Consider the following 19920-nt stretch of genomic DNA (forward strand, 5'->3'; position numbering starts at 1 on the left):
AAGATCCTATCTAAGCGAAGAACCTCTTCGCTACTGTCCCAGTATGGGAACCCTCAGGTTCTTAAACACACACTAATTCCTGAACTCAAGTAATCTTGAGTATGATTAATGCGTGATTAATTCTTGCAAATGAGCTAAAGCTAAAACATCCAGCCCTGATGCCACACTGCATGCAAAACTCGAGAAGGGCAAGATGCAGTACAGCAGTCTGCAGTTCCGACAAAGTTGGTGAAAGTTTCCTTCCTTTGTAGGCATTGGCCCCTACCAATCCCATTTGCTCCTGTTTGCTAATGCCATCTTGGCATACTGTTAATGTTTTCCTACACAACACCAAGCACGAATGCTTGCATTTTGTATCCAATATTGCTTACAAGACAAATAAGGGTGTCAAAGTAGGAAACAAAGAACAATCATCATTCAGATAACTTAGCACAGCTAAAGAGCCTGGAAATATTTTTAATATACGTACCTTAGGGTCTGGTTCTCAAATCTTCCTGCCACTTTTTGTTGGTTATTCATAGATTTTACTTGGCAAGATGAAGTGTATCCCGTGCTGTCCTTGCAGTTACCTGCACTAGTTTTCCCACATACATTCAAGTAATAGTAATACTCATCTTTGTCATCTTTGGCTAAATACGGTGTGACATAATCTGAATAAATAAAAAAAAAAACGTTATAGCAGAACAGACAAAGTCTACCAAAAACTACTTGTCAGGTATGACCCAAATATCTAGATAGGATATTATTCCCAGTCCCCAAACACGGAAACAAAACTGATTAGTAGCACCACAGACTCAAAATAAAAATAGTGAGCTTACCTGGAAGTTGAGTAAGTGGTCTCAAGTCAATGGAGATATCATGTTGCTCATTAGTCAGAAGACAGCTCTTACTCTCCAGGTAATCCCTGTGACAGGCATACTCAGTAACCCACTCAATTTCATACCGGCAATTTGTTTTTGCAGTGAGTCTGGGACCTGCACTCTGATACAAAAGTAATCAGGATTAAAATTACAAGTGTAGAGATGTACTTGAAATGGAATCTGTCAGTTTTGTCACATTTGTTTCAGGTGAGTAATGAGCAGCTTCACCTGTAATAAATTGCTTATGATCTGCAAACACCATCTCTGGCTATTCAGGTATTGAGAATAGAATAAAACAGCTCTTACTGATTATGTGGCAAACTACTAGAAGTCTAAAAAGAAGTAAATCATCAGCCATTAGCAGAGGATTAGAAGTAAAGTACATTTAAAAAAGCATCTTTTATTTTACATGTTGGCGAAAGAGAACATGGAGGTCAAATTGCTAAGCACAGCTTGAATTGCGTTTTGAGCAACCTGGGGATTCCTCAAAAAAGGGAACAGATGAAGTATTCTCTGAAGGCAAAGCAGCCTCTTAGCACTGGACATTTTAGCAACTTTAACTTCCCTCAGTCCAAATCAGGATAAGAGGTAGTATTTGACAATTCTTTAGCCAACACTTTCATTGGATGTTTTTTTTTTTCTGTAGAGAAATATTTTTGCACCTCTTGAAGAGGAGCATTTAGAAGCTCACTGATTCACAAACTAAAACAGGTAGATACACAGGTAAATATCATGGAAGTTACAGGCACAGTTAACATTAGCAATACCATTCATACTATGTGTGTGCATAGTTATGCTGATGTATTACAAAGTGACATCAGAGGACACCCTATGTCACCCAGTCATGAGAATGATGTACGGTACCTATCTAGGTCATAGGAGGGACAAAACATTAAATCAAACTTAGCCTGACAAGAGTTCCTCCTTTGCCAGCCCACAGCCAAAAGCGTTGCAACATGAAGCAGTAGAGCACTAGCAATATCCACACTGATCCAATTTAAGGAATGCAGGTTACTGAAATTACCTGGCATCACAAGCAGTAATTACCATACTGCATTGAAGTTGACTCAAACAGTGTCCTGCAAAAATTGATTTGCTGCTAAACAGTACAAACTTTAAGGTTAAAGGAGTTAGCCTGCTTAGCAAGTGACAAACTTTTGCCAAGCAGTGACACTTTATTTTTTTTCCTGAGGAAGGCCAGAATAAGAAACAAGTAACAGAAAACTATAAGCATGCCCAAGCCTGACTGGTGAAAAAACCTTCATCAACCAAAGGAGAGCTCTGTGCCACGGACTAACACTGTTTTAAGAGTCCCATTCAGACAAAAATGTTTAACCTACAAAACGATAACTAAATTCACCAAAATAACGGAAGAATATAACCCTGGGAAAATTTTATTCAAGTCCTTGTTTTAAGTTTTAGAAGACAGTTTTTTGAATAGTATTTACTTTGAATATGCCGCACTCCTGACAAGCCACAAAACAGCAGAATTTTTCTGTTCACTTTAGTTGTCAATTAAAATGACAGATAATGCACACAGAAGTTAGAAGACCAACCATTTAACATACACACTAGAACAGCAAAGTTACCTGTTCTCCTCTCTTTGATGGGCAAACAAAAGTGATTGTCACTGCTGGATTATGGCCTAGGCAGAAGTCTGGCTTTTCATCATCAGTGTATAGTCTCTCATAACTCAGTACCAGCCTAGAAAGAAAAAAGAAGCCGAAAATACACTTCAGACACGACACACTGCACAGAAGCATACTGCTGGAGAGACCTCTCTTTTACAGGATACAAAGTAGTCCCATTCCTGGAAGTTGCTGTTTATGGATGCCTTTATTCCTTTCATTTTACAGTTTTCTAAATAACTCTTAAAGACAGGAGTCAGAATCTTGAAGGTTGGAAAAGACCTCCAAGATCATCTGGTCCAACCACCACCCTACCACCAATGTCACCCACCAAACCACGTCCCTAAGCACCATGTCCAACCTTAAACACCCCCAGGGACGGTGACTCCACCACCTCCCTGGGCAACCCGTCCCAGTGCCTGACTGCTCCTTCTGAGCATAAAAAAAAAAAAAAGCAGGAAACAAAACAGAGAGCATCAAGGAAACAGTTTCTCCTAGCCCCCGCTCTTCTGCCACCACCAGAAACAATAAACCTCGCATTGCCTATCTGTTTCTTGTATTAAGAACCCATTCATACAAAACTACAGAAGGGCAACATCTGGCCCTATTCTCAATTTAAAGCACTCCTGGGCAGTAGAGTGAGCCAAACAAAGCGAGTCAAAACACAGAGCCAACACATTTACCCTTCAAGCCCTGAGACATTAGACAGATGGAATTAAAAATCATTCTTTTGCTTGGAGGCAGAGAATACTAATTAACCCTGGCTTCCAAGAAATTTGCAATTTTGTAAAGAGCTTCTGACAAGGAAGAAAATTTGCTGTGCTATGGCAGTACAATGGGATGTCTGCAAAAAGACTCTACCCTCCCACTATTCAAAAAAATAATCTCTGCCAATGCTTCAAAATTGAACTCATGCTGATGGCACAGGTCTTCTAGAAGTTAATAAGACTACTTCTTCCAGCCTAGTTGACTGAGAAGCACCACCAGAAATATGAAGTACCTGTCTTGGTCATGACGCTTCAGCTGTTCCTTTGGACGGCCAACATCATATGCATGACCTTCGTGTATCAAGCAAGCCGCGCTGCCAGCAGGGCAGTTGCTGGCCTCTCCACCTGAGCTTCCTGTTAAAGAACATAGCAAACAAAATTCAATTTTTAAGCCCAGCTCTGCACGGAGTACTCCGTGATTTCATTCGTGACTTACTTGCTATACATTGCTTCACCCTTTTTTTAAAATATCTTTAAAATGGGTAACAAAGAATGTGTAACTGGCAAGACAAAACCTGAAGTACTTATGTACAAGGAGAAGCTCATGCTGTCCCATTTTTTCCTTGCTGAAATTAGTTTCTGGTAGCTAGTACAGCAGTTGGATATATATATATATATATACACACACACACATATATATATATACACATATATATATATGGCTCAAGAATTTCTAGAAGTATTTTAACTAGTTTTTCCCCCCACAACAGTGAAACAGTACCAAGGGACAGAAAGCCCTAACTGTCAGGAAAGGGCTTTTTCCTCCTTTGATTCTTATCTTATCCAAAGCTGTCAGCAAAAAGCTTCAGACTAATAGTTCTTCTGGATTTGTTTTTAAAAGAACAGACCTGCCACTGTAAGTAGAAGTTCTAGTTTAGTTGTCCACTAAACATGGGCACACAAAAAATAACTGCATGGCTTAAAAAAAAAATCAGTGCAAGAATACAACTAAACATTTTCAATAAGATTCAAAGAAATGATTTTGCTATTTTAATTCCTTATCTATATGGCTGGCTCCCAACTGACATCACATTGATAGCTATGCATCATTACTTATCAAAGCACCTAAACACTTTCAAATTCATTTTGGGACAGACTTGTAACAAAGCAACAGCCTGAATGGGAGCCCAAAGCAACCAATAAATTCAGAGCACAAATGAATGTATTCAGAGTTTATTAAAATTTAACATTTATTAAAACGTGCTATGAACTATCTTGGTCCTATCTGGCAGTAAACATGAACAGCTAAAAGACTTGATTGAGTGGAAGAGCTTAAGTAAACTTCTCTAACAGTCCTTGCCCTTCCAGTAGTCAAATATCTCTGAACAGCTCAACAGTTAAGAGAAGAAAACTTGGCTTCACAAAAAGCAGCCTTCAAATCATCAGAAATAGTTTGAAACAATAGTGAAAATCCTAAACCACCAGTCTTCAGTCATGGGACAACCTCAACTGGGGCACTAGAAGAATCATACTGCTAGGAATTTATACTCTGACAGGTGATACAAGCTTGTGTCCGCACCTAAGTCCCTGCAGATGTTTATAAACAAGGAATCATCATCATCAGAATCATCCACCAAGTAGTGTCCTGAAATCTTGATGAGAGGATTTAAGTCATGTTTCTTCAAATCTTCATCAAATACATAGCAAGGCACCTAAAAGAAAATACATACAATGCAGGCCAATGAAGTTGGGAGAAGTTAGAAACAGGCATTTATAAAAACAATTTAATACATGAAAAAGCCTTTTACTTCTGGAAACTCAAGTACTTTCAGATAGACTTAAAGCTAGATACACTGGATAAAAGAAGGCACCAGAACTTAGCGTATTCTGCTCCAGCTCTTACAGTTTTACTATAAACCATACAGATCTTAAGGGGTTGAAGAACTACCAAAAATTCTCAGCTCCACCAGCTGTTTTATAAGCATGTGAAGAAGTCTGGCCTATGGAGGTTGTTAGGATTTGTTTGGGGTAGGAGGGTTGGAAAAGTAAGATTGCCAGATCTGTGAAAATAAATTTCTATATGTATAGTACATGGATTACCTCTTTCACAGGTTTAAACAAGTCTTTCTTGCAAGCAACAAAGGTCCTCCACTCAAAATAGTGCACACACTCTGTTGCTGTTACAAATTCAGGCGTACCCTATTTAAAGGAGAAAGTCATTTTAAGAACAGGCTTCAGTTTTATTTTGTATCTACAGACAGAAATAAGTTAATTTAAGAGATTAAGAAGAGAATACAAAACATCAGATCAAAGCCATACAATTTCTTAATAGCACCTAAATAGCATGACTGTTGTTTGTGCCTTTTATCAGATTTGTTGGTAAACTCATGAAGATGCAGGATGCCAAATCCTTCTCACTCTGCATATGCAAGTTCTCTAATTACCGTGTGCCAATCCTAATATGCAAAAATTGTACTACATCTTTTAGAAGCATTTACTTATGCCAACTGATATTGGCAGAAGTACCAGGCACATCTAGTTACTAAAAATGAAAAGACCAATATCTGTGTGTATAAAGAGACAAACAACAAGACAGTGCATCATTTACCCGTTCCCTATCTTTCATCCCACAAAGTCTGATTAGCAAATTCTTCAGCTATACGGAAAGGATACCTCTGAAGCCAGCTACTTTTTTTTTTTTTTTTTTTTATAGGCTCACATCAAACATTTGCACCCATTTCAGGACAAAGCTTCTACCATAGTTTAGAGCTTGATGCTCAAGTAAATGCCTCTGCTTATAGAAGGAAAATGAGTTTTTGCATGCTGTCCCTTCATCACCTCAGCTAGAAATGCTTTAGCCTATTGAAACAGATACCCTCCTCCATTTAACCCTGCAAAAAGTGCTGGAGGCAAGTTGTTCCAGACACTATTACAAAATCTTTTTGCTAGGTCACATGAAAATAGGTGTTACAACTACACTAACTAGAAGAGGTTTAAAGGTGGTTATGATCTGGTGATATATCTGGAGCTGAGGAACTATTTTTAATTGCTTACAGAATCATCTGCTAAAACAGCACAGAGGAAGCCTTTAAACCTCTCTGCTGCACTGGCACCGTGTTTGAATTGGGTACGCTTCCAAAAGAGGGTGTGCAATGGTGTTACCTGTGCCAACAGCAGCCCTGATACATATTTATCTCTGATACACAAACTTAGCAGTCTGTACAGAATACCAAGCTGGGGTATCAGTTAAGCGTTTAGAAGGTGCAACTCCAAAAGCACATGGATATGAACTGCATACACACACTTTTCAGGCATCTCCGTCCACACTTTAGGCAGATACCCACAAACAACTGCACCCCCAGAAGCCCAGTTAGATGTACAAGCACTCTAAGCTCAACTATGTGCAGACAAAATCTAAAGCTTACTGATGTCATCTATGCTGACTTGCACCAGATATCAGCCTTGTTCTTCAGGACTGTTTTATTAAACAGCCACTCTAGGTCCACAGCTCAGACAGAGCCAGTATTGAAACAACAACTTTCAGTTACAGCACCCAGTTGACCAATTCCTCCATATCACGCTATTAAAATACTACAGAAAAACACGAAGATACAAGTGAAAACATTAAAGACCCAGAAGAGCCTGCGATCAGACCTAAACAGCAGATCTGCAATTATTTTCTAACTTGATTGAATTCTGAATGCTCCTTTGGATCACATCCTTAATTTGGTACCAAAATGTAACTTAGGCTAAGAAGCTTGTTAATTACTACATCCACTAGTACAGCAAGTCTCTCTAAAAAGTTAAAAGTACACACTTTACCCATTGAAGATAAGAATAAGCGATTTAGACTTACCAGTGTTTTCCCACACAAGAAGTTAATGTTGCTTTGAATTTGGTGCTGACTGTCTTTCTCTGGGCACTTAGCTGTAGTGTTGAGTTCCAGAAGAGTTTTAGAAGCTCTTTGCAAGTTTAGATCACCTAATATTTGGAAAAAGAAAAGAGGGGGAGGGGTTACAGTACTGTGCTTTTGTGGAAGCTCAACACAAAGGCTCTAAGTTCAAGCACTGAACAGCACAAGACATACCAGTCCACCTGAGAACAGTCTGAACAGAGTACAGCTGCAGACTTCCCTTGCAGTTCTCGTGATCTAAAGTCCAGATCCAAGTTAAGACTGTATTTGATCTCTCTAATCACACATCTACTTCCTCACGGCTTTGTAAGCAAACACCATTACGAGCTAGCTGCAAGTACCACAACTCACTCCTTCCTCCCACTGGCTTCAATTTATCAGCTTCTTAGCCTGTCTTTTAAACAGATCGTGTCAGAGAGTGTACTTAATGGGAACTCCATCAGTGCCTGGGTACATCTGCAGTACTGGCATTATCTCCTGCTAAACCCAACGCAGAAGCACTACATCCATGCACGTCCTCCTACAGCTCTCATCCCCTTTAGCACAGCCTGCATGCTGCAAGAGGGCTGGGGTCAGTGAAGCTTCACTGCACATCCCTTTTTCTCCAACACCTGACAGGAAGGGAAAGGGTGAAGCATGTTTCAAGTTGTGGTAAGTGCCAGCTCAAGCTCAGGAATGTTCCCGTTCAAACCCATTTGGTTAGCATTAAGCAAAGTCCTCCACACTGCCCATTTTTACTAGGTAGATTTTAGTGCTGCAATAAGTTTGGGCTGAACTGCAGAGAACACTATAAAATGCCAGTATTAACTGGCTTCCCTCCTTATTTTTTTTGTTGATGTCTGCACTAGAGATAAAGTCAAATCTGTAATCACTGCAGATAGCAGCTTTGCATCTAGGTCACATATGAGCCCAGCCACATTTCCCCACCTGTTAACTCCTCAATCAGGACAGAACAAACTACACCGCACCCAATCTGGGGTAATATAGTTCTGAGAGCAAAAGCAGCAGATGTAAATGAACTGGGCAGGAAGAGGATACAAGAAGCTCAAAAACAGTCAAGGCAATGTTCTGTAGCAACACCTTCCCAACCACTGTTACCAGCTGCCAGGGCTTTCCCTAATGACATTCTTTGGCATCTTTCCATCAGGTTGCCCAGCACTGTATTCCAGTCCTGTCCCGCACATTAACTGCTTTGAACTGTAGCAGGAGAAAGCTGCTATAGCCACCAAGCTTGCAGGTAAAACTGAAACAGTGACAGGCAGAACAAGACCTTGACAGCTAGCCCTAAGTACCATAAGAACTGCCCATCAGTGCTGCACATGATCACATCATGCTAACTCTGTTACAAGAAGCCCCATCGAGATGCTAATACCTAAGCAGGCATTCACGGCACCCCTCTGTATATCAGGGTAACAAGACAGACAGAATTCAGTAGCCACCTGCCTTTTCAAGGGAAGGTAAGATTGGAGACTTGCCAGCCCAGAAGGGCAGCATAGACCAAACCTGCTCATACACATGTGCACAGGGATTTGTGCCAGGCTGAGAGCCTGACACAGTGATGCATGTTACCACCATGCAGTTCTGTACCAGCTTTCATGCACATGAAAGCTGTCTGAGATCCCTGCCTTTTGTATTTCTTGACACTTACCAAAACATGGCCTTCATGTTTTTAGGACTATGAGCACTGATGCTGACAGAAGCATCACGTAGCCCTCTTATAAACATTAAGAGATGCACACTACTCAGAGAAAGATTTCTACTCATTACAACATCCCTTAGAAGATGCTGTCAGTGTCTTCTCTTCACTAGGAGACCTGGTAGGAAGGAAGCCAGCATAACTTTCTAGTCAAAAGAGGTGCATATGGTAACGACACGCACAAGTTATTGAACTCTGTATAAACGTGTATGGTTTCAAGCCTCAGTTTAGCCAAGAACTTACAGCAGCAGCCTCTGAGGACCTAACTTAGCCCTCTGTAAGCATTAGCTTTCTCTCAGTTCTGAGAACACATTAATTACATTGCTCTAAAGGCCTTGTTAGTCGACTCCAGTTTCCTCAGTTAAAGTGATATTCAAGAAAAAAAACAAGCAAAGCCAGTACATCTTGTTTAACCCAGGACAACACGCATGCTCTCTCCCCTCCCTCGTGCATGCTTAAAAGCTACTTTAGGAACTTACACAGATCTTAGCAAGAAACCCTTCAGTAACACACTGTGAGCAGGGTTGGGAGTAGTCTTACAAGCCACCCCCTCACACTGTCAGCTTCCCATGGACGTCCTTCCCAAGTACCAGTTCTGCAGCAACCTTCCCTACAACAGGCTCCCTCTCCAATCACATTTCTTCATGACTTTTGAGATGCATTCTCTGCTTAAAGTAACACCGCAAGCCAGCTTCTACAGGTCAGAAGAGTTAGCAGTTAAACTTCGTTTTACATGGTTGTAGTAGAGCAGTATTAATGACACTATTCACAACACTTTTTACGCATTTGTTCCTTCATCTTTTAGGCTGCTCGGAAGGAGAATGTCATCCCTGATTGCCTTTTAATCAGTCACCCAAGAGAAAGGGGGCATTTAGGTGGCAGCTATCATTTCATGCCCAGCCTGTTGCAGCTGAAAAACTTCATGTTTCACCACTCAGGTTAACACAGTTACAACTAACAGTAGAAATATTGCTGTAACAGCAGTCCAACTAGGTAGAACATCGGTCACTAGGTATCACACCAAATTAAGAAGGTACCAGGTCATTTCCATCCTCTGACATTCAAGAACCATGCGTTCTGCCTACACCCTAAAAGCTGCTCAGGTCAATCAATAAAGCTGAAAAGCATTTTCTAGGAGAGGCCTCTGGGATCTCAACACGACACTGGATGTCCCACAAACAGTTAGCATTGGCCACAAGGCTTCCCTTGCATACAGTTTGATTACAGTCACAGATCATACAGGTCCTGCTCCCACCAAAGTTGAGTTGATTTTATTGCTCCCTATAGCTGTTACCTCTTGCATAGCAAATATTTAAGAGCAAAACTGTTGTTTGCAGTCAAAACTCCTCTCTGCAAGGTAGAAATCTGATTAAGCCCGTATTAGACCAAAGTTTACCACTTAGCAAAGTTTATTAGCTGACTTTTTGCTCTTCCTTTCCCCAAGTCAAAACCCTTCAGCTGCACTCAGCACAGGCATGCAAGTAATCTCATAACAGCAGGATTGCTTTAAGACAGGCACATGGCTTAAGCTGCCTTGGCTGCTAACCTACAATGGGAGTCTACATCCAGGTAGACATGGATTCAAGGATTGTTCTTCTCTTGCTAGAAGTGCCTTGGATTGACAAACAAGCAGCTTAATAATACATCAGCATGACCTCAACTCATTCTGACGGTGCTGAAGTCCCAGTACAACCAAGACAATGCTAAAACAGTTGCTCACGTGCTACTTCATTTTGCATCCACATGCAACCGAAGACTCAAGAAGTCAGATCCACCTCAGCAGGAAATAAAACTTACACATTTTGGGAACAAAAATCAGCAGCAGTGACAAGTGGTCTAGAAAGATGTCGTGCTCCTCAGAGTAGAGGACACCACAAAACGCAACTGCACTTTGAACTTTGATGCATCAACCAGCCATTCCAGAAAACTCGTCCTTAGATATACTGCACTGCTTTAAAGAAGTACAGCCACAAATTGAGGAACACTTCTACTCATCACCCAGTGATTTGAAGTCAGGGTCACAACAGCATGAAAACCACTGATTGACCACAGCCTGAAACCAAAGCATCTCTACAGCTAAGGGAGAGGGGTGGGTAAAAGGGAGGCTGACTAGATGCTGCTCATCTGCACACAGGTGAGAATCTTTTTCCTCACCATCTTCCAGCAATTCAAGCTCAAACACTTCCTGAAGACTCATAGCTTCTCATAAAAGCTGTCTGCCAACAGAAAGCACAATTGACAAACACAGCCAAATTCAGACATCAGATCTGCAGCAACCAGGATTCAATCCGAGAAGATACTAACCTTCAGAAAGCTAGCACATCGTTCTGTTTTAAGGAGCAGCCAGCCATGAGAAAACCTCTTTACTGGTATCTGTATGCTACTGCTTCAGTTGCTGAGGTAAAGAAGGAACCTCAAAAGTGAAAAGCATCCATGCAAATCAGTACACAAGTACAGTTTAGACTGTGGGCTGCCTTGAACCAGAAAAAACATGTAAAGCATGTGGCCAGGAATATACCAGTTTCATACTTAGATCAGCCCCCTCAAGTCCACCACTCCTTCGGATACCAAGGATGCCTCAGAACTACTGAAGCAGCCACCAGATTTGACACATGGAACTGAAAACAGGATTGTGCATCATTAACTTCCTTTGGGTAACAACTTAAAGATATCCCAAAAGCAAAGCAATACAAGACTGCATTACAGAATGTCACCTAACCCTGGTGAAAGAGCTAATTTAACATCAGGCTAGGCTGCGATACAGTTTAGATCCCTAACTCAAACTTTTCCTATGTCTGGTATCGAGCTTCAAATGAGGATACACACCAGATAGGATACAACCTACCACAGGTAGTTATTTCTACTTGGGATAGTGCTGCATAGCTTCCCACTGTAGATTTTTATTAACTAGATAGATGAGGAGATAAACTTCACTGTCCTGTCAAGTAATCATCTGAAATCACAGTTTCTCAAATTTACATAGTAAATCTACAACAGAATGAAGTGCTAAACTGTTCTAAGAAAAATCTTTACTAATACAAAGAAGCTTGGAAAAATAGTTATAAGACCATCCATTAACTTGGCTCTGGATTACATAGAAGGAAAGACGCTTGTTTACTTACCTACTGACGTATAATTCTTCTTATTGATGTCATATGCACAGACTGCACTCGTCCTCCCACACTCTTCAACACCAACACAGAAGTTTATTTTATAAAGTACATGTCTGTCTGCATCAATTGCTTCCCATGTGTAACTGAAAAGAAAAAAGCACCTGGGTTAGTATCCACGTTCTGTGCTGCCATCCTCTAGGCCCCAGTCCCTGAAGCAACCAGGTTGCAAAGTTAAGCACACCACTACACCAAGTTGCTTGTTTGTGTTCTGTATCAGTATCAGAAATAGTTGTTACTGTGTCAGGGCCAAGAACAAAACAGAGATGCTTCTCTAGTACCTAAATATTTCCCACATTTCTTGCAGTACCCAACCAGCCCCTCTCCCTCCCTGAAATCCCTGAGAAGGGTACTCTGAGCAGGTATATCACAGGTGGTGAACCTTTCTCCTTGAGAGCCTGACCAATTTGTCAAATCCCTTAGGCCAGCTGCACACCACTGCCTTTCAGCAATACCCAACAACAGCGTAAAATCCTCAAGTATAAGCAGACTGGAGCAGCAGGCCACATCCTGAACACCAGCAGCAAATCCATCTAGCTACAAGGGAAAATCTGGGTCTGAGATTCTTACAGCACTCAGACAGAAAGACGCAAACAATGCTTCCCTGGACTATCTGCACCTCTACGCACTTTTATATACAACTCCACATTCCAGGGACAGCTTCTGAAGGGTGACATCAGAAGCTGAAAAGCAAGCAGAGCTATCCACGAGGAACAAAAAGGGATCGTGACAGCTAGCTACAGCCATGTCAGAAAACCAGCCGAGCAAAATCTGATAAAGGAGCATGACACTCTAGATAACACGGTGGGGAATAAATCAGAGCAAGAAAACAAAACCAAAAAATGTACTGCACTTCTGAGGCTGAATAAGGCCTAGCTTCCCTCATCACAAGCACTGAGACGATGGTGCGGATGTGATGAGCTGCATGACACGGCATTGCTCACTTTGGAGCCGTGCCCGGGTCAGCTGGTTTTGGTCAGGAGCTCTCCAGACGGGCTGGCCTACTAGCAGGGAGCACCGTCCAGGCGCTGTTAGAGGCCCAGCTCAGCAGACATGCACCGTCGGCTTGGCTCTGAGCTCTCCCAGTTCTGGCAGGAGCGCGCATCCTCTGGATTGAGCTGATTTCTGCAGTGTAAGAGATCCCCCAGCTTTCCCCCTCCATCTGAAACAGCAACTTCAGTGGGATTTGATGCAGACTCGTGCCATCGGAAAAACAAAGGCAACACAGCAACTTCCTAGGCATTCCTAATATTTACAATTCACCTAAGGTTTAATGAATCTGACCCAAAGAAGCATTTGCCTTCATCTACAGATTAGTCCCAAGCCCATCAAGGAGGCTCAGCTCCCCTCTCTCAGCTATCAAAAGATGAGAAGTTGACCAGAAGCTTCACCCCCAGGGTTTGGCTGCCTCCACCTCGACCTGTAGGCGCTACCTCACTCGGCACTGCCATACCCCAGCCCCCCCAGGAGGAGAACCCACCACTCTCCTGCCACTTCAGAAGCCCAATTCTTAGACAAGGATGGGGCAACAGCAGCTCAGCTCCTGTATTCTGTTTTTTTTAATCCTCTAAGAGCTCCTCTGAAATCCAGCGAATCTCATCTCTAATCAAAGAGCCAGCAGTAGAATACCACACAATTTTCCACGCAATTGCTGAGTAGAGGCCTCTTGGCTTCCCTGTGCTACAGCAGCCTTAATTTCAATCTGCTAGTGGCTGGAACAAGTCAGGGACAAATACAAGAGCTCCCTCTGCAAACTGAAAATCATCATCTTATTACAGGAAGAGAAAGCTCAGAAAAACCCCAACATACCAGGTACTGAGTCATACCTGAAACACCAGTGAAACTATTTTTTAATCAGATCAAGGATCAGATTCAAGGATTGTGTCTCAATCCTAAACAAACGCTTACCATTGTTCTTTCCTAGTACACAGAGTTGATATTTTACAATCATACTGATTAGCTCAGAAGTGGACCATCTCTGTGCAGGAAGATGATGCCAATTAAGTTATAGTAGAGAAAAAACAGGAAGGTAAGAAAACCTGACAAGGAAATCACACAGAATAAGTTGGAAGAACCTGACTTCAAGGGCTCTGAAAACATAAATTAAGACTAAAATCATTTTTTCCTCCATCAGAAAATGTGTTTCAATCAAAACACAACTGTAAGAGGAAGTCCTGGAAATTCCACGTTCTGCTGAAAAACTCCCAAAGGCTCCAGTGCTCTTTTTGACTTGTTTCAGCAGATTACAAAAGAGGCAAAGAATGACATTTTTTGATCAAGCTGGAGTGTTCTTCAACACCCGTAGAGAATTTGGAAACTAAAGCTTGTTTGTGAACCAACAAGAATCCGAGTCCTTCATACAACAGAATTATCAATATATTAGAGATTAGTTCCTTGCTTTCCCAGTTCCTTGTTATGAAACAGAGGACATCAACACCTTAAAGTCCTCTCACCCACGTGCCAGAAGCAGAAGAGAAACAAGATGAGAATGCTTACAGAACTGCAACAGAACAGCTGCTGAAGTCAGCCTCTCTCCGGCCTGTCACAGACCCCTACACAAGGAAGTCAGAGGGATTTTTCTAAACAATCCAGGGCAAGTAAGCATGGAATTTCTTGTTTCATCATGTTCCAAACCACACCTTCAATGGCACACACAAATGAAAGCCTACCCTGGTTGCAGAGCACAGTTATTTCAGGAAAGCTGAAGGGCCTTTTCTTTAAAAGAACGGGGACGGAAGGAGATCTGTTCATTGCACTGCCCAAACACACCAGAGCTGAACAGGAGGTTGGATGTAGTCTGAGCAGCTGTTCTCAACTACCAGCTGCAAAATGCACATCCACAGCGAAAGAATTATTTATTTCACAAGTAAAGCTCCTGACATGCAATGAATGCCCAGGGATAGGATCTCACTGCAGCCCCACGGCATGTGCTCTACTTTCCGATGCTTACAAACTGATCTCTGCCATCAGGGAAACAGTCTGTCTGCAATCACTTGGCCACAAACTGATCTCTGCCATCAGCTAAACACAGTCTGTCTGCAATCACTTGGCCACGCCAGCTGCAGCTGAGCCACGTGAGCTGCCTTCCTCCAGCTGCTCAGCAGACACCTCCTGCCAGCAGTTACTCCTCCTGCTTGGCCCCTTACCTGGTCCAACCAAGGTCATGCAGCTAGCAAAGAGCTGCCCTCTGAGGTGCTTAGGATATCCCAAATTAATTCTAAGGCAGCTGTTACAGCAGCAGCTCTGACAAGCAATAGACTTGGTTATGGGGTGGAGAGTGCATGAGCATTAACCTCACTGCCTGCTCCGGGCTGCAACTAGAGCCAAAGCAGCAAGAACAACCTGAGGAGAAAAAAATATCTGGTCATTTCCAAAGCATCGCTTCTTGACAGGCTGCAAACTCAGCTTGTGCTCCGCCACAAGAAGAACCAGAAAAGCCTCCAGTGCCACCACTCCCCGAGGCATCCCCAGCTCCTGCAGACCCCCAGGAGAGAGGAGCAAAGCCACATGCTCGTGCCTCACACCACCCAGGCAGCCACTTCTGCTGCCATTCAAGAGCTGTGAACAAAGGCAGTTCAGAAGTATCCGCCTTGACATTAGTTGCAAAATAGCTAGTTCTGCTGAAATTACATGACAGCACCTGTTTCCAGATAGCCCACAGTTGGTTTTATCTCACAGTTACAGGCCTGAAACAGATCCACCTCCACCTTGCAGGGGAAGTTCCCCTCTTCTTTGCCTTCCCCTTCCCCATTGCTTATTTCTGGCCTCTGCTTGCGACACAGGCTGGATGCAAGAACTGCTCTGCCCCTGAATTGCCTCAGCACAAACAACAGGTGCGTGCTCAAGTGCACAGGGAGGAGAGGAGCCAGCCCCAGGCCTGGCTCACTGGGAACAGGAGGCAGCAGAAGGCAGGGAGGATCCCCTGCTGGAGGCAGCACCAATCCAGGCTACAGCTGACAGTTGTGCAAGCAGTGTCCAAACACGTACTTGGATTGGACTTGCCCGCAGGTCAGTCTTTCCAGCTACCTACCTTTATGTCTTTGCTTCAGTGTCTTAAAGAAAGTTAAAATACTTTCTAGCAAACCCTAAGCTCAATAAAGCGCTTGGCATTTTTTGACAAAGCAAAGAAGCAAAAAAGGTAGCATGAAAAGGGAGAGGAGCATCAGTGAGTTTAGTTTGTCTTGGGAATGAGCAGCTCCAGTGTTGAAATCAGCAGCTTGCAGAAAGGCCGGCAGCTCGCATGCACCATTTAACCCGAACCACAAGCCGCTTTGGGGTTTGAATGGTAGCGAACCACCCCCAAATGCAACGAGGCATGGGACAGCTACCGCCACCATTTTCATAAGCACCCTCAGCTTCCTGGTTCTCAAACCCCATGAGATGCCTGCTAGGAAGGCACACCCCCACCCCAACAGCTACAGGGCATGGATAGGAAGAGGCATTGCTACAGGGCATTGCTCTCGAGGGAGGCACTGCCGGCTCCCTTTGCTGAAGGGGCACGACAGCCAGACCGCCCAGCACAGAGGTGAGAAACCTACAACAGTGGGACTGGAAAGCTGATCCCTCAGTCACTGTGCACCCATACAGCCTTGTGCCCAGCACCTCCTCAGTATGAAAACATTGCAGAGGCGAGACTGAAACCAGAAGACTTCTGCAAGCAGGTTCAACCAGCGCGATCACAAGCTCACAGGCTTGGGAACAGTTTCCAGGATGATGATTTGCAATCAGCTTAGATGCAGAACTTCCCACAGAAATCACCATTAGATGTGGCTAACATTTTAGCATAAACATACACAGAGCAGGTTTGTTTCTGTATCAAAGAAAGCTCTCCCTGGAAGAAAACCACAGCTTGAACGGCACAACATACAAAGCTGCTGCTGTACTTCAAGAGCTGAGAGAACACTTACTGTGCACCCCTACTCATGCTTAGCTCCGCTCTGCTTTACCTGTCAACTTTTCCGATCGTCACACACGGCACATGTCTTCAGGCAAGTTCTCTGACAGGCACATCATGTGTAACAGCCTTACAGTTACACCACATGCCCTTCAGCTTTCGATCCTTGCATGCACTTTGACATTTCACCTTCTGCGATACGGTCTAAACCACATCTACTACATCACATCACAGAACGTGTGAGAAAGGGAAGAGCAATGCGAGGTTCAGACATGCAAGAGCTATAGGAAGCCAATGTGCTGAGAAGTCACACTGAGGCCATTGCAGTGGCAAATTCCCAGGCCTATGAAGCAACCATGGACATATGCAAATAAGTCCAGTAACAAGTTATTTATGACATCTCCCATTTAAGTCTGTCGAAGCACTTAATAGAGCTGAGCAAGTTCACCTACAGGTCATCTCCCTGTGCTTGGGGCATGCCTTTTCTCTGAGGCTAAGCCAAATGCTAAACCCAAGGCTTCTAACAGCACAAGAGCACACTGTGGTTCCACGACAAGTGCTGAAAGGAGCAAACATACTGCTCTGGTCATTCTCACTAGTAGCTTCATATATCCAACCAGGTCCTCTGTATTCTTTCCCAGGTGCTCACATTGCAGCAATCCTAGAGGCGCCTCAGCAGAGAAGATAAACACAGCTAATTGCAAGTCACATGGCCGCACGGCCAGCTTCAGGAGCACGCAAGAACAATAGCAAAAGCGTGACGACACCAGGCACTGCAAGCCACCACATTCCACAAAGTTTCAGAAAAAGCAACGCAGGTCTGTCCTTCCTCCCCCAGACTGCCCAAGCCTGCCTGCAGTACGGCTACCAGAAGCAGGCAAAGAAACCCACTCGAAGCTCAAGCAGCCTCACACTTCAGTTACTGCGGACAGAAGTTGTGATAGCTTTCTTCCCCACTGCAAGCGGGCCTTCCCCACCTGGGTGCCGACCTGCTCTTATTTACTTACAGGCAGCACAGCACCTGCCCCCCTCCGCAGCGCTCTCCCTCCTGGCCCAGCTCTTGGCACTGGCACGGCGGGGCAGGGCAGGGCTGCTGCAGCCTGCAGAGGCCCGGGCATGGGCCGGGGCCGGCCCCGGGGGCAGCCCCCAGCCACAGCGGCCCCGCTCCCCGGGCCTCAGCCCGCCCGCCCCGGGACTCACGGACACGGACACGGACAGACAGCGGCGGCGCCCCCCCGCCACCCACCTGCACAGCTCCCGGTAGGCGTCGCCGAGCACCGGGGGGGGCCCAGCACCGGCTCCCCGCGGCAGGAGGAGGCCGAGGAGCGGCGGCAGCAGCAGGGCGAGGCCGGGCAGCGCCATGGGCTCGGCTCCGCTCCGCTCCGCTCCCCTCCGGGCTGCGCTCGCCGCGGCCCTGCCGACGCGGCCCCGGCACGTCAGGCGGCGCCTCCTCACGTGACCGCCGCCCGCATGTGACGGCGGCGGGAGGGGCGCGCGCCACGTGACGCGCGCCCGCCCCGCCCCGCCTTCTCCCCTCCCGCACGCCGCGGTAACGGCCGAGGCGGCCGTTGGGGGGGTAACGGCCGCTCTGGGTAACGGGCGGTAGCGGCCGCCGCCCAGGTGCTGAGGGGGGAAGGTGGCGGGGCTGCTGTCAGCGATTTCGCTGGAGCACTGGGCTGTTTTCCTGTCCCATCCCCTGTCATCCAAGTGAACACGACAGCGTGAAGATCTGCCTCTGTGGCAGATCTGATCCCAAGCTGCTCCCTGTTTTGTTTTTATACACATATTGCTCCAACCTGACCAGTGCCCCTCCTTCCCCCCGGTCACACGCTCCGCTTCCCTCCTTTCCAGCAGCGCCGCAGGGCAGCCAGGGGGCTCAGGTGCTGGTCAGGGTGAGACCCACCGTGCCCTCTGGGCTGCTCTGGGTTCGTTTCCAGCCCTGCCATGGCCCGAGCTGCCGCACAAACACCGGCAGCGGCTCAGGGCGAGGAAGCCCGAGGAAGGCATAGCACCAGCGTCAGCTTTTTGAGCTGCAGTGAAATGCCACCCTAGGGGACCCAGCCAGAAGTTAGAGTCCAGCTCTAGCCCACCACTCACCGCTGCCACGCATGGCCTCGGCCCCGGGTCCCCTCCTGTCTGCTGGCACAAGGTGGTTCAACGCTATTCAGCTCAGAAGTTCAGCCCAACAGAACAATAACCTGTGGGGAAAATAAACAAACAAACACACAAACATATTAGTTTTCTGCTGGCTCAGCAATAGTAGCAGCTTAGTGAAAGGATGAATCCTGTACGAAGGCAAACAAGTGAGAGGAGAGAGGAGGAAGAGGAGGAGGGATGAATGAAAAGGATTGGCTAAGTGCCATTACCCGTTCCAGTTTTGTATCACTGTATGACAGATCCTTGCCAACCCATGAAGTTTTGTTTCAGCCTTCAATGGATTCCTTAAAGATCCAAATCTGTTTACCCAAGAATCCCAGATGTCTGTTTTTTAAATTCTAGCCTATATAGTTCAAGGACAAGCCTAATGGCATGTACTCAAAGGCTCAGGGGAAAAAAAAAAAAAAAAAAAAAAAAAAAAAAAAGTAGACAAAAAGGTATACTGAGTCTATTATTTCGGTGAATTTTTTTAATTTTGTTGTTCTGCTAGCTGTACCAACATCACTCACTCTATACAGAGCAAATCCATTAATCCATTAGACTTAACAGTAAATTCCAGTAAATTCCATCTCTTTTCTAAGTTGCATTAAAACTGTATTAACCACAAAGTTCACTGCAGGCATTAGTGCTAATCAAGCTTTATTCCTGAAATGATCTTTTTGTATGTTTAAACACGAGAGTGACTCCACTGAAGACAATGAGACTACTCACCTTGCTGACATTGGGAATGTGAATAAAGGTCTGTAGTGTCAGGGCCCATGAACAGTTCGTGTCAGTTATCTGATAAGAGCTAGTTCTAAGTTGTTTGCTGATAAAGGAAAGAAGAAGGTTACAAGCAAGTTTCATTCTTCATTCTGCATACTGCTTTGTATGCGCTGACCCCTGTATTTGCACA

The 19920-nt window shown here is 44.7% G+C and overlaps 1 protein-coding gene across 1 annotated transcript in view; it reads right to left on the reverse strand.

Annotated features, from left to right (window-relative positions):
* Window positions 1-18323, reverse strand: part of IGF2R (insulin like growth factor 2 receptor) — a 56132-nt gene extending 37809 nt beyond the window's left edge. The window contains exons 1-9 of the mRNA XM_084284779.1: window positions 18115-18323; window positions 11927-12060; window positions 7052-7176; window positions 5296-5394; window positions 4775-4907; window positions 3489-3609; window positions 2450-2564; window positions 819-981; window positions 470-650 (exon numbers count right to left, since the gene is read on the reverse strand). Coding sequence (XP_084140905.1) covers window positions 470-650; window positions 819-981; window positions 2450-2564; window positions 3489-3609; window positions 4775-4907; window positions 5296-5394; window positions 7052-7176; window positions 11927-12060; window positions 18115-18230 — 1187 coding nt within the window. The 5' untranslated portion in view covers window positions 18231-18323. The remainder of the gene's footprint in view (window positions 1-469; window positions 651-818; window positions 982-2449; window positions 2565-3488; window positions 3610-4774; window positions 4908-5295; window positions 5395-7051; window positions 7177-11926; window positions 12061-18114) is intronic.
* Window positions 18324-19920: the final 1597 nt, after the last annotated feature.

The sequence above is a fragment of the Netta rufina genome (assembly GCF_964035555.1).
Source record: "Netta rufina genome assembly, chromosome: 3".
Taxonomy (NCBI): domain Eukaryota; kingdom Metazoa; phylum Chordata; class Aves; order Anseriformes; family Anatidae; genus Netta; species Netta rufina.